General features: G+C 34.2%; 1 protein-coding gene across 3 annotated transcripts in view; it reads left to right on the top strand.

Moving 5' to 3' along the window:
* Positions 1 to 24,235, top strand: part of PSME4 (proteasome activator subunit 4) — a 105,081-nt gene that overhangs the window by 40,874 nt on the left and 39,972 nt on the right. For all 3 annotated transcript variants that reach the window (XR_005365982.1, XM_038551259.1, XM_038551258.1), the window contains exons 9-26: positions 372 to 464; positions 1,017 to 1,282; positions 4,097 to 4,283; positions 5,055 to 5,144; positions 5,890 to 5,954; positions 6,212 to 6,362; positions 7,819 to 7,917; positions 8,122 to 8,191; positions 8,663 to 8,730; positions 10,012 to 10,227; positions 10,910 to 11,067; positions 12,487 to 12,582; positions 19,786 to 19,841; positions 21,407 to 21,463; positions 21,671 to 21,726; positions 21,818 to 21,916; positions 23,648 to 23,710; positions 23,853 to 23,948. Coding sequence is in view for 2 of the 3 variants with exons in the window: in XM_038551259.1 (XP_038407187.1) it covers positions 372 to 464; positions 1,017 to 1,282; positions 4,097 to 4,283; positions 5,055 to 5,144; positions 5,890 to 5,954; positions 6,212 to 6,362; positions 7,819 to 7,917; positions 8,122 to 8,191; positions 8,663 to 8,730; positions 10,012 to 10,227; positions 10,910 to 11,067; positions 12,487 to 12,582; positions 19,786 to 19,841; positions 21,407 to 21,463; positions 21,671 to 21,726; positions 21,818 to 21,916; positions 23,648 to 23,710; positions 23,853 to 23,948 (1,986 nt within the window). In the remaining variant the exon portion in view is untranslated. The remainder of the gene's footprint in view (positions 1 to 371; positions 465 to 1,016; positions 1,283 to 4,096; positions 4,284 to 5,054; positions 5,145 to 5,889; positions 5,955 to 6,211; positions 6,363 to 7,818; positions 7,918 to 8,121; positions 8,192 to 8,662; positions 8,731 to 10,011; positions 10,228 to 10,909; positions 11,068 to 12,486; positions 12,583 to 19,785; positions 19,842 to 21,406; positions 21,464 to 21,670; positions 21,727 to 21,817; positions 21,917 to 23,647; positions 23,711 to 23,852; positions 23,949 to 24,235) is intronic.

Genomic DNA, 24,235 nt, shown 5'->3' with positions numbered 1-24,235 from the left:
ATCCTTTAAGGAATGCTTTTTATGCCTGGTGTTACCACTCTTGTTTTTTTTAAGAGAAGTCTTAGTGACAAAAGTTATTTCACTGCAGAAGAGTAAAATAATGCTGATACCCAAAATTGAAAAAGATCTTTCAGTGATCTAATTTGGTTTCAGTAAGTTGCCCATATTTTTAGTAGAGTGTTTTGCATAGAAGATTGTAGGAAGTTCACTGGGGAATTGTTTTTGACTCTTACATAGAGGTAGAATTGGTTTTTGTCAGCAAAATGGATGTGTACTATGTTAGAAAGGTATATATAAGCTTGGGCCTGTCAGTCCTTTCATTTTTCCAGTGTATTGTGGTTACTAATATTTTTGTTCTTTTATTTGAATAGGGTGGACCAAGTAAGCTAGTGCAAAAACACTTGGCTGGTTTATTTAACAGCATCACGTCTTTTTATCATCCCTCAAATAATGGGCGCTGGCTGGTGAGTGTGTTCATTTTTCATTGTAGGGTTTGGAATTTTTTAAAGATATGGTCACACAGTTTACATTGCTCTATTGTGTAAAACCTGTAATACATTTTCTGTCTTTCATATAAATGTTGGCTATATATAGGTGATTAAGATAAAAAAAAAAAGATCAAATTAAGTTACCATGTTCATAGAACGTAAACATAAATGAAGATAATACTGGTCTAGTAACTGATGACAAAATGTCACATTCTGGCAACAGGAATGTCAGTTGTGGGTTTTGTTTGTTTTGGGTCTTTTTCCCATAATGCCTGGTTAAAATGGTTTCTCATGTAATAGAAGATTCATCTAGTGTGAAAAATTAAAATTGACATTTGAAACACATTTTTATCATCAATAATTAATTGATAATAGCATTTTATTCTATCTAGTTATGCCATGCAGGTCTTTGTAATAGATTGTAAGAGCTGCTATTTTAAGAATCTTTATCTGGAGGGTAGAAAAGAACCATAAATATCTGTATGGGAAATAGAACCTACCTTGGACTTTCTGCTTCTGTATCCCCAGAACAAGTTAATGAAACTACTTCAGCGGTTGCCAAACAGTGTTGTTAGAAGATTACATCGTGAAAGATACAAGAAGCCTTCTTGGTTAACTCCTGTGCCTGATAGCCATAAGCTTACTGATCAAGATGTTACAGACTTTGTACGATGCATTATTCAACCTGTCCTCTTGGCTATGTTTAGCAAAACTGGTAGTTTAGAAGCGGCCCAGGCTCTGCAGAATCTTGCACTCATGAGACCTGAGTTAGTAATACCCCCTGTACTTGAAAGGTAAGTGTAGCTTTACATGTTTGGTTGAAGCCTCAGCTGTGGCTACAGCTGTTCTGGTTATGTCTTCCCTCTATTCTTCTTTTCTGCTTGGCTTTCCTTTGTGGCTTTTGTTTTGCTTTCTCAGTGCTTATTCCTGTTCCTTTAGGGGAAGCAAAACATTTTAACCTAATGATTGGTAACTTGATAAAGGTTTACTAGAGAAAAAAAATCGATGCGGAATGGATAAAGTATTTTTGTATTAGGCACATTTTTGCTCATAAATTAAGGGGTGACTAACAGGCTCAGTTGGTGAAGAATGTGACTCTTGATCTCGGGGTTGTGAGTTTGAGCCCCTTGTTGAGTGTAAAGATTACTTAAAAATAAGATCTTTAAAAAAAATTAATAAACTAATTAATTAAGCCCTGGCTTATTTTACATCAGTGTGTGTCACTAAGTACTGGAAAGTGTTTTTGGATTTCTTTTATTTCTTTGAATCAATCAATGATACAGAAAAAAAATTTGACTGTCTTGATTATTTTCATATACTGTATAATTTTATGTGTATTATTAATCCACAGTGTGGATTTTTTTGCATTCATTTTGTTTCATATGTTAAAATAATAAAAATAGTTTTCCCTTTGCCTAATTACTGTCACAGTATAGGCCTTCTGTGCTTATATAATATTACTTAAGCTTTCTTTTAATTCCTCTGCTGCCTGGACTTGAGCTTTATGATTTCTCTTTTAATGTCTTCCTCAAAAATGGAAGAATATTAGTTTTTCAGGCCCAGAAGAGTCTAACAGTTTGAGCTCCGTAACTAAGAGTCCAAGATCCTTAGTGACAGGAAGCAAGTGACAGCCTGTTTTCTGACTTAAAATTGAAATAGGAGAATTGGGCACATTTGCTTGGAGTCGGATATTGTGTTAAAGATCTTGACCAAAGTGGGGCTCCATTATTTATAAATTTGAGTTGCCAAACTCTGCTAGCACATACAACTTAAGTAGGAAATGGGATGGGAAAATTAGGCTGTTGCTACTGTCTCAACGTTCCCCCAGTATCCTTTGCTCTTTGGCTTCCATGTGGTAGCAGCAGCTCACAGTTCAGTGGCAGTTCCCTTGATGTTTCTTGTTAGGAGAGACTTGCCTCTATGGAGGGACTTCAGCTACTTGCATAGTTAAAATTTCCAAGATTGTAGTGTTTGGGTTATTTCCTGGCTTTCCCTTTCTTTTGCCTTATTTTATGTTTGCCAGCTGCTGAATTACGAATAGAGAGATACATATTTTAGTAGAAGGAATAAAGCTTACAAATACAAGTAAATGATGAATTGCTGAACTCTACCTCTGAAACTAATAATACATTATATGTTAACTAATTGAATTTAAATAAAATAAAATTCAAAAAATAAATACAAGTAAAATTATTCATTTTTTTAAATTTTCAATTTTTGGACAGATTAATAACATATTGAGTGATATATGCTTGGACAGAGAAATATTCTTAAAGGTTTTTCTTTTATGAAAGCAAAAGTCCTTTATGGTGCCAGGTTGGCTCAGTTTGTTAAAAGTCCAACTCATATCATGATCTCAGGATCATGAGATCAAGCCCTGCCTTGGGCTTCGAGCTTGGTTGGGGAGCCTGCTTAGGATATTTTCTCTCTCTCTCTCTCTCTCTCTCTCTCTCTTTCTGTCTCTGTCTCTCTCTCTCTGAGTACCTAGGTGGCTCAGTGGTTAAGTGTCTCAGGTTGTGATCCTCGGGTCCTGGTATCAAGTCCCACGTCAGGCTTCCTCTGCCTATGTCTCTGCCTTTCTTGGTATCTCTCATGAATAAATAAATAAAATCTTTTTTTTAAAAATTCTTTCTCTCTCTCCCCCCACCCCCTTCTCTCTCCTTCTCCCTCCCTCCCCCTCTGCTGTGCCTGCACATGTGCGTGCACTCACACTTACTTGCACTCGCTCACTCTCAAAAGCAAAAGTCCTTTAAAAAGTAAAAAGGTAGAAAATAAATTTTAGGTACTGACTTTTATATCTCCTAAGGACAGCCTGTGTTAAAGAGCTGGGTTGCTTTCTTCATCTTCTAAAGCATAGGCTTGGTTATTTTTTTACTCTGATTATAATTGCTTTTTTTTCTACTTATAATGAAATTTCCCTTATTTACTTTTTCTGCATAAACGAAATGTAAAATTACTGCATTTTAGATTCCCCTACCCACCCCATGTGCAACAGGATCGATTCTTGGAAAACATATCACTGTATCAAAGAGTGAATGTTCTTGGCTTGTATTTTACTTGTTGATCAAAGATTGTATTTGTATTATTCTCCCTCGTTTATTCACTCTAATTTCAGGAATCTCCTCATATGTTTCTAGAGCTGATTTCCAATTTAATATACCCGTCTTATTAAAGGTATAAAATGGGAGAAATCTCATCATTTTAGTGAAGATTGTTTTTTCAATAAAAGGATGAATAGGGTAGTTTTGACTTGTTCCTAAATTCTAATAATCACTGATTATTAGATTAGATTCAGTCCTATTGGAATGTCGAAGTGCATTCAGAAGGCTGAAATTAATGCAAAATCTGCCAGCTTATGTTCTTTTTCACTGTGGAATTTGTGTAGAGAAAGGTAGTGAGGTGGCAGGAGGTTGGGGAAACATGTACCTATCCTTTATGTGTGTGATTCTGTTAAATTTGAGAGCAGATATTTACTCAAAATATTCTACTAGCTACCAGCCATATGGCCAACATGCAGTTTATGAGTTTGATAGATTTAATGTATTGTGCATGTTTACCTGTGATTAAGCTTTTTTTTTTTTTTTTTTAATTCTGTTTTCAAACTGTAGAACGTATCCTGCACTAGAGACTTTAACAGAACCTCACCAGCTCACAGCTACTTTAAGTTGTGTAATTGGAGTAGCCCGCAGTTTGGTATCAGGGGGCAAATGGTTTCCTGAAGGTCCAACACACATGCTACCTCTGTTGATGAGAGCATTGCCTGGGGTGGATCCAAATGACTTTAGTAAATGCATGGTAAGCATATTTATTATTCTGTTTTGTGTCTGAGTTCTAATTGTGTGAATAGACATCTTTTTAAGTTTTGTTCAAATATTCTTTAGAACATAGGTCAGTGTAAAACTTGTTAATGGTAAAAGGGTTATATCTGTAGATGCCCAAGTTTAGATCTGCGGATGGCTAGTTGATCCATATGTCATCCTTTATAAGTAATATGCCATAATCTGCATACATTGAGTAGTCATAAGATATTTTTAAGGCTCATTGTATATTTACTATTTTCCTTGAGCAGAGACATTGAAAATCTTAGTATATGATCATTTGGACTTTCCTCCGTCTACACTGGTGACAGGGAGCATGATAAAAGCTGCTAGTTGCAAAATGTCAGGTCCCGTTTTATACACGTCTCCTTAAAACGTTGCTCACCCTCCCACTTTTCCCAATCTCTAACTTTTGCTTCAGCATTTTCTATTTATCCTCAGGTAAAGTTGCATTTTTAGGTGGGGGGCAAAGTAACTTTTCATTGACAAAAGGTTGGAGAACATTGTGCTTAAACCTAATAAATGACTATGAAAATAAATATTTAGTATAACTTCATTACTAAAGTAACAGCTACTCAACTGTGAGGAGCCTTAAAATGTTCAGTTCTAAGTGAAAAATTTCCAGAAAAATTATTGTAGGATTTCCCTCAAGATAATTTAATTGGGTATTTTATTGTACCTCTTGGTATACTTGTATTTTTGAACTATAATTACATAATTAATGTTAATTTTTTACGTCTTCCCACAGATCACATTCCAGTTTATAGCAACATTTTCCACTCTGGTGCCTTTAGTAGATTGTTCATCTGTACTACAAGAAAGAAATGACCTCACAGAAGTAAGAATGCTTTCTGCTTTTAAAGCTAATTGATTAACTGGGTTATAACTCTTACTGTCAATTCATAGTCATATTTGACAGTTTAAATACTAGTAGTTTAAAATTACTATTTGTGACTAAAATGATCTATATGGAGGACCAGGTCTTTGGTAAGATAGTCTAGGAGATACCCACCAAAGGGCATAGGTCAAAAATAGGTTATTTTTGTAAACAACTGATAGCTAGAGATGTATTTCCATTTTTTGTCACTTTTAATTTTTTGATAAGCAGAGATTGTGTTGGGGTTTTTTTTTTTGTTTGGTTGGTTTGTTTTTTTTAGCTTAGGAGAATTTGCTGAGGGGATTGACATCTGATAAACAGACATTTTCTTCATTATTGACTGCTTCTTTTAGAACTGTGTTCTTTATTGGAAGCATGTTTCTGCTTGACATTTGGATGTTCACAGTAGTAGGAAAGAATCCTGTGTACATATTACCAGAAGCTTGAAAACTAGTTGATGATAAAGATGACTGTTTGACTTCTGTTTTGGGCCCTTATAAAATATGTTAATTACTTCTTATTTTGGTTCCAGAAAGTAGTAGATTGAGTTACCCCAAAATGATAAGCAGCCATGGTACTATTTCTCACTATTGTCAGTATATTAATGTAGCATAAAAGCTATTTTGTGGGCCATAATTGAGTTTTAGTAGTTCCAAGAAAAATTCAAAGGCTATTTTAAATTTTTCTCCTCATTGAAATATCACAGGTAGAACGAGAACTTTGTTCAGCCACAGCTGAATTTGAGGATTTCGTCTTACAATTTATGGATAGGTGAGTATGTTCCCCAGACCCGCCCTTTATTAGACATCAAAGAGATGACTGTCTGTTATCTCTGCTTGCAACCTGTCCATAACCACTGTCTGGGACCAAACATCTGAAGTTTCAAGAGGACAACTGATAGTGAGCCATGCACAAATTGAATAGTTACCATTTGAATAGGCATGACAATGGAGACTTACGTAATCATCATCGAAAACATTAAGCTAGTTTGTAGTTGCTAAACTTACACTTTTTTTTGGATTATTTAGATGTTTTGGACTTATAGAAAGTAGCACATTGGAGCAAACAAGAGAAGAGACGGAAACTGAGAAAATGACTCACTTGGAGAGTTTGGTTGAATTAGGTCTGTCTTCTACGTTTAGTACAATCCTCACACAATGTTCCAAAGAAATATTTATGGTAAGAGTCCCATTGCTGCAAAAATTAAATTCCTGTCTTGTAAGTTTTTTTATTGTTTTAAAAATTGAACTTTAAGTTACACTAGGTATTATGCCATTTACCCTTTGTTTCATACTAAAATGTGAATTGAGGGATCCCTGGATGGCTCAGTGGTTAAAATGTGAATTGATTTTCATTATACTCGCAAATTTCATATTTGCAAATCCATCTGCTTGCTAAAATTTATTTGTGATCCCCAAATCAGTATTCGCAGTGCTCTTGTGAAGATGTGTAAATGTGGCAAAAAATGTGAGTTGTGCATGTTTCCAACTGAGGTTGAATAAGAAGGTAACACACTCTGCCTTGTTTCAGCTCTAAAGAAAACACACTCTTGTGTCTTATTTACTGCCAGGTTTTCCACATTGTATGCTTTTTGTTGAGATTTTGCTGTTGAAAATGGCCCACAAGAGTAGTGCCACAGTACTGTTTAGTGTTCTAAGTATAAGAGCACTGTGATGTGCCTCCCAGAAAATAACACATTGTAGATAATCTTTGTTCAGGCATGAGTTATAGTGCTCTTGGCTGAGTTCAGTGTTACTGAATTAGCAATATATATTAAATACATAAAAAACAAATTCATATAATTTAATCAGTTCAAGATAATGTAAGCAGAGACTTGTAATAACTTAATCCTGTATTTCCCCTAGGAAGAGTGATTCTGTATTTGCTAATTCAGTGCTCACTAGCAACTTTATTGGTAGATGTCTCTTACATACAGTGTAGTCTTAAGACCAGACTTTACTTCCATTTCTGTTTCTTCTCCCTTCATCTGAGATTATGACTATTCAGTATGTTTATCCTGATTAAAAGCTAAATTCCTTTACAGCTGCATGAAATATTTTCTGAGATTATGTTAGTATAAAGAAATGAACGTAAATAATCTTCTTTAGCCAAAATCTTTTGAAAGGAGCTATGGATTAATTGATCCTAAAAATTATAAAAGTCTAGAGCTCATTCTTTCATTTAGCAATTAAGTTGAAATTCTGTGACATGATTGTAAAATTAGACTGCTTCAGGTCTTTTAGAGTAGAGGTAAATGTTTATAGTTTGTAGTTGTCAGAATGACAAAGTCTAAACATCAGGTAATCCAAAAACTTCCTCTTTGTTATATTGGATTAACCAACAAGTTAATCCAATAATTTGCATTTGCTTCTAGCAGCTGCAGTTTTGTGTTTAATGTTTCTGTAGCAAATAAAATCTTGTGCCTAAAACGCTTTGTTCACATTAGGTCTTGTGTAAAGATTATTCATAGATCTTGATGTAGCCAGTAATAAGCAAATCTTTATAAAATTTAGATGGTTAAGGATTTCTTACTTGTTTTTATAGTTTGAGTCTCATTTTCTTCTGTGTTTCAGAAGGTGTTTAAGGTTCTTAAAAATACTGATAAGGCATTTACATTTCTTACATATCTTAACAGGTGGCCCTTCAGAAGGTTTTTAATTTTTCTATTTCACATATATTTGAAACAAGAGTAGCAGGCCGCATGGTGGCAGACATGTGCCGTGCTGCTGTAAAGGTGAGTTTGGTTTTTTGAACTGATGAATTAATGAAGCAGTAACCAACAGATTTATATGGTTAATTATTTTAGACATGCTTGTTATGTACTTAAAATACATTGTTCTTTCAGTAGTAACCCTTACTTGCCTGTGAAAAATATGCTTTGTGACTATTGAATATTCATGGCCTTCCAAAAGACTTACTGATACAAATATGTTTTCAGTGCTGCCCAGAGGAGTCTTTGAAGTTATTCGTTCCTCACTGCTGCAGTGTTATAACTCAGCTTACAATGAGTAAGTCATAAAATTATTCTTTACGTATAATTTTAGGTAAAAAAATGTTTTTTGTTACTACAACTCTGTTGATAAATAGATTCTATAAGCTTTGCAGTATTTTAATTTTGTAGTTTGGGCAGAGATTGCTTGAATTACGGTATCATCCAGGTGACAACTTAGAAATTTTACTTTGTTAAATTACTATTTTCATATATGCAAGAACCATGGAGCATTTGTCATAAAGAGTATTAATCAATTTTTGAGATGTGAAGGAGCAAGTGTCCTGATTGGATGTGCTTATTTTCTTGAAAATTGAGTTTTCACTTCCTCTGGAGCAAGTTTAGCTTCATGAAAAAGAAATGAAAAGTCTCTCAAAAAGAGACTTTTCTCAGCCTATAAGAGATATATATACTAAAGACGGATACTAAAAAATCATTCATTTAGTTGGATGCATAGTTCTTTTCCCTGATACTATTTTGCCATTTTTAGATGATGATGTATTAAATGAAGAAGAGCTAGATAAAGAGTTGCTGTGGAATCTTCAACTTTTGTCTGAGGTATTGTAAATTTTTGTAATAAAGAAATATTACTGTGAAATGTTGACTTGGTTTTAAAATTTATTTACCTTCTTTTTTTTCTAAATTGACTTTTATTTATTTTTTTTAAAGATATTATTTATTTATTCATGAGACACAGAGAGGGAGAGAGAGGCAGAAACACAGGCAGAGGGAGAAGCAGACTCCATGCAGGGAGCCCAGTGCGGGACACGATCCCGGGGCTCCAAGATCACGCCCTGGGCCGAAGGCAGGCACTACACCGCTGAGCCACTCAGGGATCCCCTAAATTGATTTTTAAAAATATGAAAAGTCTAGTTTGTTTTTTTGAAGATTTTTGTTTATTATTTATTTGAGAGAGAGCACAAATGGGTAGCTACAGAGGGGAGAGGGAGAAGTAGGGAGCCCAGTGCTGCCAATCTGAGGACTAGGGGATCATGACCTGAGCTAAAGGTGGATGTTTAACTGTGCCACCTAAGTGCCTCGTGTGTGTTTTGTTGTTGCTGTTTTTAAGTAGGTTCCATGCCTAGTGCAGGGCTTGAGCTCACCACCCTGAGATCAGGACCTGAGCTGAGATCAAGCAGACGTTTAACTGACTGAGCCACGCAGTGCCCCAGAGATTGATTGATTGATTGATTGATTGATTGATTGATTTAAGTGATCTCTATACCTGTGTGGGGCGTGAACTTATGACCCCAAGATGAAGAGTTGCACACTCTACTGACTGAGCCAGCCAGATGCCTTCAGACTAAAACGTTCTTAAGTTTTAGAAATTTCTTGATATCGCTACAAAAAGTCACATAATGGCATTTTCTTGTTATCGAGTGTGGTAATTGTTGATAGCTTCATTTGCAGTGCTATACTTTTTATAATAATTCTGATATTCATAATTCATTAATTGAAAATTTTATCAGATTTGGCAGTTCTTTTTTTTTCCTCTGTCTCTCCATTCTAAATTTGGCTATCAGTCAAACTTGATTTTCCTTTATGGGTTAAGTCACCAGCAGAGCACCCCAATTCAGTTTTGTCTCTTTGAAGAGATAGACTCTTTGAAAAGGACAGTGCTATGGCATAGGAGAGCCTGAATTCAGAGAATGCACTTTGATCTTTTAAAAAAAAAAATTGTAAGGATATACTTAAAATGACAAATCTAAAATGAAAGTCATTTTAAGAAACACTCTCATTATTTTAGGCTACTTCAGTAGCTAAACATTGTCCATTGCATTAATTATTGATTCTTAATCTTTTTTCCAAAATATCTTCTACTTTTTCTTCCTCTTTTAGATTACTCGAGTGGATGGGAAGAAGTTGCTTCTTTATAGGGAGCAGCTTGTAAAGATTCTCCAAAGAACCCTACATCTAACCTGTAAGCAGGGTTACACTCTGTCTTGTAACCTTTTGCATCACCTCCTTCGTTCTACTACACTTATCTACCCTACAGAGTACTGCAGTGTGCCAGGTGGCTTTGACAAGCCTCCTTCTGAATACTTTCCTATCAAGGCAAGCATTTTCAATAATTAAGAATTCAAGTACATACTGGGTTATTTTTCTAAGGATCCAGAGTGTGGGTTTTTTTCATGTTGTGTACGAAGGTGTCACCTCTTTATTTTTAAAGTAGATTATTAAATTATCCTTGGAATGTTTTAAACTTGGGAAGTGTAACATAGTGCTAAAGCAGCCTAAGGTTTTTTTCTTTTCTGTTTGTGTATGAAGTGGGTTGATAGGCTATATATATTACTTGTATATTCCATATAATTTCATGCAATTTTATTTGGGGGAACTTAGTAGCCTTATATAAGCTTACTCTTACTGTTAGAGGAAACTCCTATTTGAGTAGCTCTTCAGGGAGACCTTTTTCTGGAGTGATAACGAAGGGGTAATAAGTTTTTATGCCCTTTTATATTGCTTTATTTGCTACCTGAGGTTTGGGTTACTTACATATTTCCTGGAAGACCTTTTTTTTCTTGAGAGAGAGAGAGAGAAGGGGTGGGGAGGACATAGAGACAATCTTAAGCTGGCTCCGTGCCCAGCATGAAAACCCGACATGGCCTCGATTTCAGCCCTCAGAGAGCACAACCAACTGAGCCACCTGGGCACTCCTTCCTGGAAGACCTTTTAAGTTAGGTGTGTATATTCTGTTTTCCACTTCTCAACTTGATGGACAAATGCTGTTCTTTTCTAGGACTGGGGTAAACCAGGGGACTTGTGGAATCTAGGCATCCAGTGGCATGTTCCTTCTTCAGAAGAAGTGGCTTTTGCCTTCTATCTATTGGACTCTTTTCTTCAGCCTGAGCTCATCAAACTCCAGCACTGTGGCGATGGAGAACTTGAAATGTCTAGGTTAGTTTTCTTTTAGAATCACATAGTATTAATATGGTTGCAGACTGAGAAAAATATATTGTGCCTTTCCCTTTCTCTGTGACATATCTGATATATTCATTTTCAGTGGGTCTTTATGTCTGCCATACATATAATTAAAAAACAATTTAATACAATTTATAATACAGACTTTGTCATAATATTTAAACCTTTTTTTTTTTTTAATATTCAAACCTTTTAAATAGAAAAGCTCATTTTTTTTTCTAGTCTGGTTTTTGTGATTCGCAAGCAATTTCACTTGTGCATCTTTTGGGAAGTGTATGGAAATGCTTGTTTTGGGATCCCTGGGTTGCTCAGCGTTTTAGTGCCTGCCTTTGGCCCAGGGCGTGATCCTGGAGTCCCGGGATCGAGTTCCACATCAGACTCCCTGCCTGGAGCCTGCTTCTCCCTCTGCCTGTGTCTGTCTTTCTCTCTCTGTGTGTGTCTCTCATGAATAAATAAATAAAATCTTTAAAAAAAAAAAAAAAAAGGAAATGCTTGTTTTTCTAGATTTAGATTAGATTTTGGGTGGGTTTTTTGTTTTTCTGGTTTTTTTTGTTTTTATTTTTGTTTTGTTTTTTTTTTTTGTTTTTTTTTTTGTTTTTTTTTTTGTAATTCATGTTATTGACATTATGTTACCTAGTGAAATATCTCTGAGATTTTTCTCTTTCCTAAGAGGCTTTAACAAAACATAGTTATTTAAGATCCTTAAACTTTTATAGTTTGAATCTTTGGAAGTTCCTAAAATAATAGTAAGAAAATTACTATGTGTGAAATACCAGGAAATTTTATAAGCAAATTCAGTAGGAATGGTGTTGGAGGAAGAAAGAAGTATGATTGATGATGTCTGAACTACTTTTTGGAGTAAATGTATTAGCTAGTCCATTTTTAAAAGATGGACGGTGCTGGAAGAGCTTCTGTAGTACTATTTTCTGTTTTTGTTAATGGTAGTAATGTTTGGGTACATAATTGATTACGTTCAGAATTGATTCACAAAGGGCAATCAGTTGGTATTATTTCTGGTTATTTAGAGCCTGTTTAATAACGTTGTATTATTAAGTGGGTAAAGTGAAGACATTTGCCACTTCTTGGCCTTTTTTTTTTTTTTTTTAAGATTTTATTCATTTATTCATGAGAGACACAGAGAGGCAGAGATGTAGGCAGAGGGAGGAGCAGGCTCCATGCAGGGAGCCCAATGAGGGACTCGATCCCAGGACTCCAGGATCAGACCCTAAGCCAATGGCAGATGCTTAAACACTGAGCCACCCAGGAGTCCCTTGGCCTTAATTTTATATATCCCCATTTAAGGTTCTTATACTTCACCCTAGACTCTCCAAGACCTTTTGTTAGGCAGGGATTTGGAGTCTTCTAAAATACAAAATACCTTTTATCTTTTTTCAGAGATGATGTTCTACAGAGTCTGACTATAGTGCACAACTGTTTGATTGGCTCAGGAAATCTCCTACCTCCATTGAAAGGAGAGCCGGTTACTAACTTGTAAGTAAAAATAACTACTTTACATATTTTGCTGTTTTGCCATTTGGCATATATATTAAGTCTTAGTCACATAATGAGTCACTGGTTTTGTTATTGTTGTTTTTTCTGTATCACTTTAACCTTTTTGTCATTGTTAGACCAAAAATACCTGAGACAGAATTTAGGCCTATATACTTGAAGGCTTTAATCAGATTTCCGTATGGTACCAGGATAGGATAATTTCAAGTGTTATTTTGAGCTTTTAGATTCTACTAAGTTGCTTTATGAATTTAAGTGCTTTCAGACTGTCACTATTTTGAATGAATGCCTTGATTTAGTCCATTGTTAGTACAGTTGAAAAAAATGAGTTTAAATGAAATCAACAATATGTAACCTTAGCTCATTTTTTAGTTAGTTGGATGCTATTTTCAGATCTAGTTTCAATATACCACCTTAGATCATTTTCTCTCAACGTCAATATCTCATTGCTGAGCATGTTCATGAAAAATCACGGAAAAACGAGTAAGTAACCCCTGCCCCCTCAGAAAACACAAAGGGAAGAATTATTTGTTGATTTGCAACAAAAATCTTAGAAATTTCAAGGAGTGGTTTTAAAATGTGACTTGCTTGTCTTTCCCATATTTTGTATGATCATTGTTTGGAGTCATACTTTCTCATGATTCCTACTTATTTCACTCTAAAAACTGTTTCTAGGCATTGAACTTTAGATTGCTCGTTAGATTTGAGAGGGAGAAGTAGGGTCATCTCAGGTAAGGAAATCTGTTTTAAGTTTGTCTAGGAATTTGCTGAGTTCTTTGAAAGCACTTTAGGTTTTCATCAGTATTACAGTTTGATTTAGGGGCAGTTTTACAACAGTTCGTTTTTGTTAAGAGATTGATTTTAAACATTAAAAAAATTGAGAGACTTATAGAAATGGTTTTGATTTTCCTGATGATCTTAATAGTGTGTAATAATGGTAAGAATTGAACTCTTATGGCATGCTAAAAACCGATTTTGTACATAACAGACTCTTTACATCAATAAATTTAGCTCTGCTTGAACATATTGACAGTAAGAAATACGGTAACTTAATATAACAATTTAAGAGCAAAAGCATGTATCTTTTGTATATATGATTAGAGGATTTTTAGTATTGAGTGATCCTTAGGATGCACCGCTGAAGGGTCCACTCAGGAGGCTGAGAGGTTTCTGTTGCAGTTCATTTCAGTATGAATATGTTTATGCCATGTGCACTTTAATAGTGAATTGAAGTGAGGTCTTTATCACTTTTAAAATAAATGTGCATCAAGACCAAAGTTCTGTATATCTGGTTATGATAAAACCAGTTAGGTTTGTAAATAATGAAATGCATTTTCAATAAGGAATAGAATACCATGTTATAAACACTTTATGAATTCTGTGGAATAAAAATGAGTAGACTGTTTGCCTGTATTACTAAACATTATAAACTTTAAATTTGATCCTGAGTTTCCTTAATAGAGGTTTTTCCCAGAAAACTTGAGAAGGAAAGATAATTTAGACTGAAAGTTTTACATTTCAGAATTTTCACTTTCAGAGTGAAAATTTAATATAATAAGATACAATGAAGTAACACAAAATTGTATTCAATATAAACATATATAGTGTTTATATAATTTAATAACTTAAATATAAATATGAACTATTTTCTGATATATTTAATAATACATAATAATGAAATAGAATAAGAACAAAAACTTCAGTTGTCTTAATCATTGAACAATACACATTTTTAGGACTCTTTGACTAGTTACATTTAGGCAGGGACAATTTTACAAAGTAGAATCAAAGATTCATGAGCAGCCCTTTGCCTTTGAATTGCCAAAGAGGGTGTTTATAAAATCTTTCCTGGACTTCTAAATAATTCTTACCAGAATCCTTTCCTTTAAAGCCAATTTCTAACTGGTATCTCCTTCATCTGAAATTTTAACTTATTTTGACAGTGTATGACCTTTTACATTTATTTTCTTTATATAAGATTTCAATTTTGTGCAAATAGCAAATTAGTTCTCACTAAAGTATAAAATAAAGTTAGCTTTTTTAAATTTTGGAAGTGCTTATTCTAATATAGGTTTATAATTGTTAAACATTTCTAAATGTAAATTGATTTGGTAAAACTAATCACAGGCACTTGGCTGGCTTAATCAGAGGAACCTGCGACTCTTGATCCTTTGGGTTGTGAGTTCGAGCCCCATGTGGGTGTAGAGATTACTTAAATAAAACAAAAAAAACCTAATCAAATAATTTCAATTGATGTTGTCATTGTTCTGTGATAATAAATCATACCTCCTAGTGTGAAGAAAGAATATCTGTAGCATAATTCTTGGAGGTTATTAGAAGCAGGTCTCCATAAGAAATAAAATATACTGGGCGGGGGAGAAAAGGAAACAGAATTGTGACAAGTGCATTAGTTAGTGTAATGCCAAAGGTGCCTGAGGAAGTCACTCTTGTTAATAATAATTTGGCTGTGATATTGTGGGAAATTATATATTTTCTGAAATACTAGAACAGGTTTTGGAAGCACATAGCTACTTAGTTTTCTTTAAAATTAGTCTTCTATTTTTCTTAGATAAATCTCAGTGAGGTAAAAACATTCTAGCTGCTTAATTTTTTTGGTCAGATCTTTCATTATTAAGTTTGCCTTGCACATGTTAGTAGTATTTGTCTTCTGGAAAATTGGAATAATGAGACTGGAAACTTGGTTCAGTTCTGAGTTTTCCTGTAAGAAAATCTGACTTAGTTCCTAAGAGAATATATGGCATAGTCTTAGAATCCCATTGTTTAAGTAAATGGCTACTAAATGTGAAAACCCAATTTTCTGTGCATTGTATTAGAGACTGACAAAATATAAAAACTTAGATGAGTTGATTGTCCTAAGTATAAAGTACATAATAAACCTAATGGTATCTTCATTGTACTTTTTTTGGCCTTTGGCAATATAGGATTACTAAGCATCTTGTTGTATATATTATAAATTTTACCATTTCAAAGGATGGGTAAAACAGGGACCCTTGAGTGTAAGTAGGTGTAAATTTCTTTAGTACAATTTGAATTTTTGGCAGTTTTGTCAGATACCAAGGTTGCTGAATGAATTTTAAAATGGAACCTCTCTATTTTGCTGTTGGAACCTTTAGTCAATGATTGAATAGAAATATGTGTGGTATAGTTTATACTCCTAGTTCTACCTTTATAGATGTGGAAGTTGGATTATGTCTTTGCAGGGTCACACAGGAATTTTGGACACTTGCCTTTAATCCTGAAATCGTCCTTAATTTCTCCTTTTGCAGTCCACTCTTTATAATCTTCTAGGTCTAACAGCTATCACAGGGTGCAGAAAACTAACATCTATACAAACAGGGTTACTCAAGGTAGAGGAGTCATCATTTTTCATCTCCAATATTTCTTCTTGACTTTGTGCCCCCTTTCCTCTGATAGATCTGTTAAGCCATTCTTAGTTAAATCATTCTAAGGATCTCAGCTTTTACTAACTTCTCGGGCAAAGAAAACTTCGTAGTTAAGGTCTAAGACTTGAGACCATTTCATTAATATGTGAAAGGATGTGTTGTTCTGCGATGAGGGGCAGGGCTAGCTAACCTCTCTTGGCACCTCCAGGAAACTACCCAGCTCTGCTGGGGGAGCTGCACACAGAAAAGGAAACAGTTACTACTCCACGGTGAGTAACCCTGTTTTCTCCTTATTTCACCTTCTGACTGTTTTCATTGATTTTTAAAAGCTTGTGTGTCAGACATGGAAATAGTTCTTATGCTCAGAGTTAATTTTAAACCTAGCAACCTTTTGTTCACATGGTAGAGAGTTAGCTTTTCATTTGTGTTTATAGCTATTATTGATGCCTAGGATCGAATTGGATAACAACACAGAAATAGGCCAATTGTTTCTTGTGAAACACTTTTAACCTTGAATGGAAAACAAAATCTGTTAGTATTAGTGGCTTGGTTTTATACCTTTTATATTTGCTTTCTTGGGGTGGGGGGATGATTGGGAAGAGTAGACAAGAATTATTTCTCCACCTATAGACGAGAGGTATTGTTTGCACTTGTTTCATGACAGTTCACCTAGCCTTCGTTTGCATAATGGATTTGCATTGTATATTTTATTTTTATGTTATTAGTCATTTCTTCCCTTTTCACCATCCTTTCTCTCCCACCAGTGATTATTTTCATAGTTCTGCTCTAATCAAATCTGGAGAAGATTGCCATCTAGTGGTACAAATAACATAGCTGTTGAAAACTTCTAGGTCTTTTTTTTTTTTTTTTTTGGTGGCACAAACATTGAACAAAATTTGTTATAAATTAGGTGGCCAGGTGCTGTCTGGTGCTTTGAAGGTGATTTAACATTATTATTGTATAAGTGATATTTTAAAAAATATATTTTGTAGGAATTGTCAGAATTTTATTTAGTTCCAGAGGTCAAATTATTACTATTTGTAAAATGTATGAGAAAAATGAATTTCACTTGGGGTGGGGCAGTGATGGTATTTGATTTAAATTCTATGTATTTCTACTATAGCTTTAAATCAGAATGCACATCTGTAACTGTTGATGGCACTTTAAATATGTTCAGTTAAGATTATGTGCAAAATTAAAAGCATTGAGCAGTTTTAAGTATCAAAGTACAGGGCAGCACACGTATACTTAGTGTGGCCACAAAAAGATATAATGCTAAAGTCTTACTTGGGTGATGGATAGAGATTTCTTTTAGAAAATTATTCTTCCGAAGACCAGAGGAAATAGTATAAATACATATTTAACACTTGCTGAGAAACATTTCACGTAGAACTTGTCAGTCCAACCAGAGTTGAATTAATTTGTTAGAGAAGAAAGGAACTATTAAAACTGAATCTTAGATAAATAAACATAAAAGGATTTTGTGAGAGCTAAGAACAAATAAAGCTGAAATACGTGTCTAACCAGATGCCTTTTATACACTTGAGATATGAAAGATCTGTTTTAATTCAGGTTTCAAAAGGAAAGCCTAAGCTGAGTTTATTTAAATGTACTTCTTAATACTTCAAAATCCCAGTTAGGTTGAGATATTTTAAAACACTTGTAAATCAGCAATAATATTTCTTCAGATTTTCTGGTAGGTAAGCAATTCAGAGTGACATGAATTTTAAAAATTAGCATCAGGGCTCTTAGATGAGGCTTGTTTTTAAGTGTCATTAAAATTAGTGTTATTAATTTTGCTGTTACTAGAGTCAGAAATGCATACAAGCAAAACATTTCAAATTCCCAATTAATCTTTTTTTTGATAGCTATGGTTGTGTGTGTGTGTGTGTGTGTGTGTATTAAAAGTTCAAAATAGTTTACTATAGCAGTTGCTTTATTATGTCGTGTAAGAACAATTTTATGACTTGACTAAAATGCATGCTTGGTTCAATATTATTGGAATTAGGTACAGACTGGGTAGGGTACAATAGTATTCTTACTTTACATAACTACTGATATTTATAGCAGCAGCGAGAAGATATCAACTCTCATATGATAATTCATGGCAAGAATTTTCCTGTGGTATTAACAGGGAGGGAAGGATGAATGGGTGGGGGTAAAAGTCTTATGCTTTTTGCTTGTTACTGTTTGATCAGTCTTTCTCTTTGGTGGTGAAATCTAATATCAGTAGAGATGTTGGACTCCTTGAAGTTCATTGTTGTAAAAGAATCTGATTTTTTTTTTTTTTTTAACAAGATTTTATTTATTTGACATAGAGAGCACAAGCAGGGGGAGTGGCAGGCGGCAACAGGATCATGACCTGGGCGGAAGACAGATACTTAACCCACCCAGGCGCCCCGGAATCTGATTTTGTTTTTAACTGACTAGATTCTGGATACATATATATATTATTTATTTAATCATGTACAATTGTACAGAGTGCTCAAGTTTGCAAGATGTTGCCAAAGGCAGAAGCTTTATAGAATGAAAAGCAAATTTTATGAATTTGAATTAGAACTTCAAAGTCTCTGAAAAGCAAATTACTATTTTATATTATAAAATATAACCATTCTTTGTTTATACTCTTTAGGCTTGGTTTGAAACATGAGACACTATCGTTGCCATCCTAGGCCCTAGATTATGGTGAGGAACATAGTTAAATAATTGGCAGTTTAGTAATCTTAATATTATTACCCATTTAGATAAATCCAAGAATTCATAACTACCACATATTAAGATAGAGATAACTTGCTTAAATTCAACTTAAAAAGTACAATATAGGTGGGGGTATGTTGATTTAAAAATAGTTTTTTCTTCATTACAAATGCTGTGTAGTTCATGAGTGATGACTAATCACTATAAAATTTCTATCTATAATAATTAGCTTTTTATTGGATAAACTTATCCCATGTTTCCTTGGCATTTGTGCCTGTTTTTCCTCTTAGAAAGGAAAGAAAGTACTATCCATTTTTAAATAAAAAGTTGTTGAATTGATATGCATTTTTAAATGTTGAAAGTTGTATTTTTCATGGAAGAAAATTTAGATTTCAGATATAAAGGTTCGTATTCCCTAGTAAAATCTGTTCTTACATACCTTAAAAGTGACTTTTAATTGTTTAATAAGTTTAACTAGCTGAGTCTGGTTCTGTTAACATAATTCTTTGTGGCAGATCTTTAATTGGGAAATGCAGTATTTTTATATCTAATTGTCTTCCAAAAGAAGTTAATGGCATTTTACTGCAGGTGTTAGGAGAGATCAATTTGAGTGGTTTTAAGAGGAAGGGTGATAATTATTTAAGAAGTTTGTCTGCTATGTATTCTATAATAAATTTTGACTTGAATTTTTGGTGTCTAGTTTTAACCTTTCTTATACTATTATAAAGCTGACTTTTCTTTGCATAAATGTTTATATAAATGCTTATTATTGGGTTTAAGCTTTTACACTTGAATATTGAATATTATTATTTTTTTTTATTTGGGTGGTGAATTTTCCCCCATAAAGTAACTAAATTTAATTAGCATTTTGTTTAAGATGAATAATACTGTCCTTACTGGGACAGGATAGCATTACTCTTCAGAAGGACAGAGTAAACAGTTTTGGAATATTGAAGATGAGAAATCTTTTGTTTAAAAGAGCATCATCTTTGTTTTGATTTAAACATTCTAGCAATGACACTTTTCCCTTTAATCATTTTTATTGGTATTATTAATAAATACAAGCACTCTTGTTTTTATACAGGGTACCAAGTATGGTGTCCTTGGAAGAGACAAAGTTATATACTGGACTTGAATATGGTATGTAAATTCTAATCTGAATAAAAATTTTATGGACAGTTTAAACTGAACTAAAATTAACTAAAAAAAGAGTTAATACAGCAACTCTGGAAAACAGGAAGGAGGTTCCTCAAACAGTTAAAAATAGAGCTACCTTACAACCCAGCAATTGCAATACTGGGTACTTATCCAAAGGATACAAACAGTGATTCAAAGGGGCACATGCACCCCAATATTTATAGCAGCAGTATCCAAACTAGCCAAAATATGGGAAGAGCCCAGATGTCCGTCGACAGATGAATGGATAAAGATTGGGGGGTGGGTGTGGAATATTACTCAGCTATCAAAAAAATGAAATCTTACAATTTGCAATGATGTGGATGGAACTAGAGGGTGTTATTGCTAAGCAAAATAAGTCAATCAGAGAAAGACAGTTCTATCACTCATGGAATTTAAGAAACAAAACAGAATCATAGGGAGGGAGGGAAAAATAAAGTAAGACGATATCAAAAGGGAGGCAAAACTTTCTTAACTATAGGAAACAAACAGGATTGCTAGTGGGGAGCGGTGGGAGGGCTGTAGGGGTCGGGGATAGGGTAACTGGGTGATAGGCATTAAGGTGGAGGGCAGGTGATTTAATGAGCCCTGGGTGTTATATGCAACTGATGAATCATTGGACTCTACCTCTGAAACAAATAATACACCATATGTTAATTGTTGATTGAATTAAAATAAAATTTTTAAAAAGTCGAAATGGAACAGTATATACTTAGAATTCTCCTAGTCTCTTTTTATATATTAAATGAATATTAGTTAATTACATAATAGCCATCTTTGCATTTCCTGGAGAAACTGGAAAATTACTTAAAGAATAGCTAATAAAAGACAGAAATTGGACCAGGTAAATAAATTTTTTTTTTGTTTTGGGGGTTTTTTGGTAAATAAATATTTGTATGCTTTCTGAATGCAGAGGCAGATTTTCATATTATCATCATGTTCATTTATGTTTAGCATTGTTTTAGAACTGATACATTATACTTGATGAGAATGTGGGAATATTATAACCTTTATTCTGTGTTTGTGTCTCCCTATCATAGTGGATTAAATTTCATATAAATATGTAAAACATTGTGTTAATTTAATGTTCTGAGCCTAACATTAATAGAAATTTAGCACATTACTTGTTGGATTAAGAGTGGAATTAACTCCTAAAGTGTAAATTTTGTTTGCTTGATTTGGGTCACCCATAACCAATTAAGGAATTCTGTGCACTTATGATCTCTGTGCACTTATGATCTCTAATTAGTGAATAGAGCCTTTGAAATATTGGCAAAGATTTTTTTTCTCCCTCTTCCTTGCCTGCCCAAGTAGTTTTATAAGCAGATTTTCGTAAATGTGAAGGTTTTCAAATTTACTCTGCATCATTATTTTAATTCATTCATACTCCAGCTATGAAAAAGGCAGACTCATTTGTTTTTTTTCCTGGATACATTATTTATTCTTGACATAAACTGTTGATATAAGCTTGAACAGTCGGGGGAGCATTCATTGTATCTAAATGCCCTGTCTCATTTTTTGAAAAATAGATCTATCCAGAGAGAACCACCGAGAAGCAATTGCTAGGGTCATAAGGAAGCTTCTTAGTAAGTACATATATGCATTTAACTTACTTTTGCTAATAACTATTTAGGAATTTTATAGCATATGTGCTTTTATGTAACTTCATTTAAATTCTAAATAGTGAGAATATCAGGCAGTAGTTTTTTCCTTAACTAATAGATTCCTGATTTATCAAGAGTCCTGTAGTAATTCAGAATATTTTAACCAAAATCCTTTTTCTTCTATTATAGACCACATACTTAACAATTCAGAAGATGATACCAAGTCTTTGTTTCTTATCATAAAGGTACAATTATCCTTTAATAGTTGCATGATTATTAATGTGACTAGGTTTGACATGATAGCTTGTAAATAAAAAATTTGAAATTTTCTGACAGATTATTGGAGACCTTTTGCAGTTCCAAGGATCTCACAAGCATGAGTTTGACTCTCGTTGGAAAAGCTTTAACCTAGTAAAGAAATCAATGGAAAATCGGGTCAGTTTTCGCCTAAAAACTGAATTATTTTTTTTAAAGTGTATAATATTGATAAAGCCACTTGATTTAGCGATATTCAGCATACAGAGGAAGTTTCCCTGTAAGTAGAAATCGATTTTAAAATATTCTATCTTGGTATAATAAAAAAAATCCTGAAAAAAAATATTTTCCTCATACAGACTCTTCTTTGAGTTTCCAGGAGACTCTCTGAACTCTCATTGGAAATATGAAGTGTAATAATATGGAAGGCTGCCTTGTAAGAACTTGAGGGGATAAAGGATAAGAGGAATTGTCCACAGGCATAGATTTAAAGCATCTCATTCTATGGAGGTCTCAGAAAAATATGTTTTGTATTATCCTGTGTTCAGGAGAGGTCAGTACAAGTTTCTCAGGAGCAAGGAAGAAAGGATACTTAAGCCAGCCATTTCATGTTGATAGCAGTGTTTTTCTGTAGGAGACTTTTATTGAAGTTGAGTTAAAAAGATTGTGGAAAAAAATAAATAAATAAATAAAAAGATTGTGGAAATTTATTGTTTAAGCAAAAATCACTGTATTTTAGACAGAGGGAATGGCATGTAAAAGGACAGGGAGACATAAAACATGGCATGCGTTAGGAAATGGTGGCTACAGGGCAGAAATGGCAGGAGGCAACTAGGTCATTTATAGTTTTGGGTTTTTTTTTTTTTTTAAGTTTATTTATTTAAGTAATCTCTATTCCCAGTGTGAGACTGGAACTGAGATCAAGAGTCACATGCTTGGGCAACCTGGGTGGCTCAGCGGTTTAGCACTGCCTTCGGCCCAGGGTATGATCCTGGGGGCCCCGGGATCGACTCCCATGTCGGGCTCCCTGCAGGGAGCCTGCTTCTCCCTCTGCCTGTGTCTCTGCCTCTCTCTCTCTCTCTCTCTCTGTCTCTCTCTCTCTGTATCTCATGAATAAATAAATAAAATTAAAAAAAAAAAAAAAAGACTGACATGCTCTCACATGTTCTTCCAGCTAAGCCAGACAGGTGCCCCTAGGTTGTTTACAGTTTTCTCCCAAGGCAGTGCTTTGTCAGCATTGAGGAGTCATTAAAGGTGCTGAAGTAGGTCTGATTTGAGTATTGGAAAGATCAGTGTCTAATTCAATGACTTTTGAGAAGCTCTGTCACCACTGAGGAAAAAAACAAAGCAGTTGGAGATTGAGACTGGAAGCTATTATAGTAGTCAGATGGAAAAACACAGCCTGAATCAAATCACTGTCATTGGGATGGAAATAAGGTGTTTTAAAAAAGAAAGAATTGTGGAGACGTGATGACTAGTGAGATAAAGGTGTGAAAGAGGAGCAATGTTTGTGTTCCAGATATCTAGTGACTGGATTATTCCAGATATCTAGTGACTGGATTAGAAGATTGAGTGGTAGGGGAGAGCATAAAAGAACATTTTCTTAGTAGTCTGTTTATGTAGTTTCAATAAGGACCTGCGTAGTTCCTCTCCCATTAATAAGCTACCAGAGAAAACCAGGATGTTGGATGAGCTATTTAAAGGGGATATTTCTACTATTAGCCATGAAATTAATTGAAATAGTATCTTTTAATGTAAGCCTGGTCACTTTAGAATAAATTAAATACCTCCACTATCTACCAGTCCAGCATGAACCTTTACTGAACTAATTTTTCAGTAAGGGATTCAGGGGAACCCTTGGGTGTAGTCAATTAGGGACAATGTTGAAGTGTCTTATACTTTGTTTTTTAGCTCCATGGGAAAAAACAACATATCAGAGCGCTTTTGATTGACAGAGTAATGTTGCAGCATGAGGTAAATCTCTTTAAAAGTTGATAGCTTTTTTAAATAACAGTTTTCCAGATGAATATGTAATTATTTGTGTTACTTCATAATTAAATGAACTTTTTTTAGTAAAAACTTTGAGATTTGATTTTACCTTGCTTTCTTTTCGTAGCTACGAACACTGACCGTTGAGGGTTGTGAGTACAAAAGGATACATCAAGATATGATCCGAGATCTTCTTCGTTTATCTACAAGTTCATACAGTCAGGTAAGGCTCTTTCCCTCTGCCCCCTTCCCTGACCCACTTTCCCATCTTATTGCAGCATAATCTAAATAGCCTCATTTCAAATACTAACAAGGAAGTTTAAGTAATGTATTGGTGGGGTGCCTGGGTGGCTCATTTGATTGTCTGACTCTTGATTGCACTTCAGGTCTTGATCTTAGGTTGTAAGTTCAAGCCCTGCGTGGAGTCTACTTATTATAGTAATAATAATAATAGTACTTTACTAGCATAGAAAACACCTTTCAAATTGCAAATATTTTCAAGCTAATTTT

Source organism: Canis lupus, chromosome 10 (assembly GCF_011100685.1).
Source record: "Canis lupus familiaris isolate Mischka breed German Shepherd chromosome 10, alternate assembly UU_Cfam_GSD_1.0, whole genome shotgun sequence".
NCBI lineage: Eukaryota > Metazoa > Chordata > Mammalia > Carnivora > Canidae > Canis > Canis lupus.
Note: the sequence above shows the minus strand (reverse complement) of the source record. Positions and strands in the feature narration are given on the sequence as shown.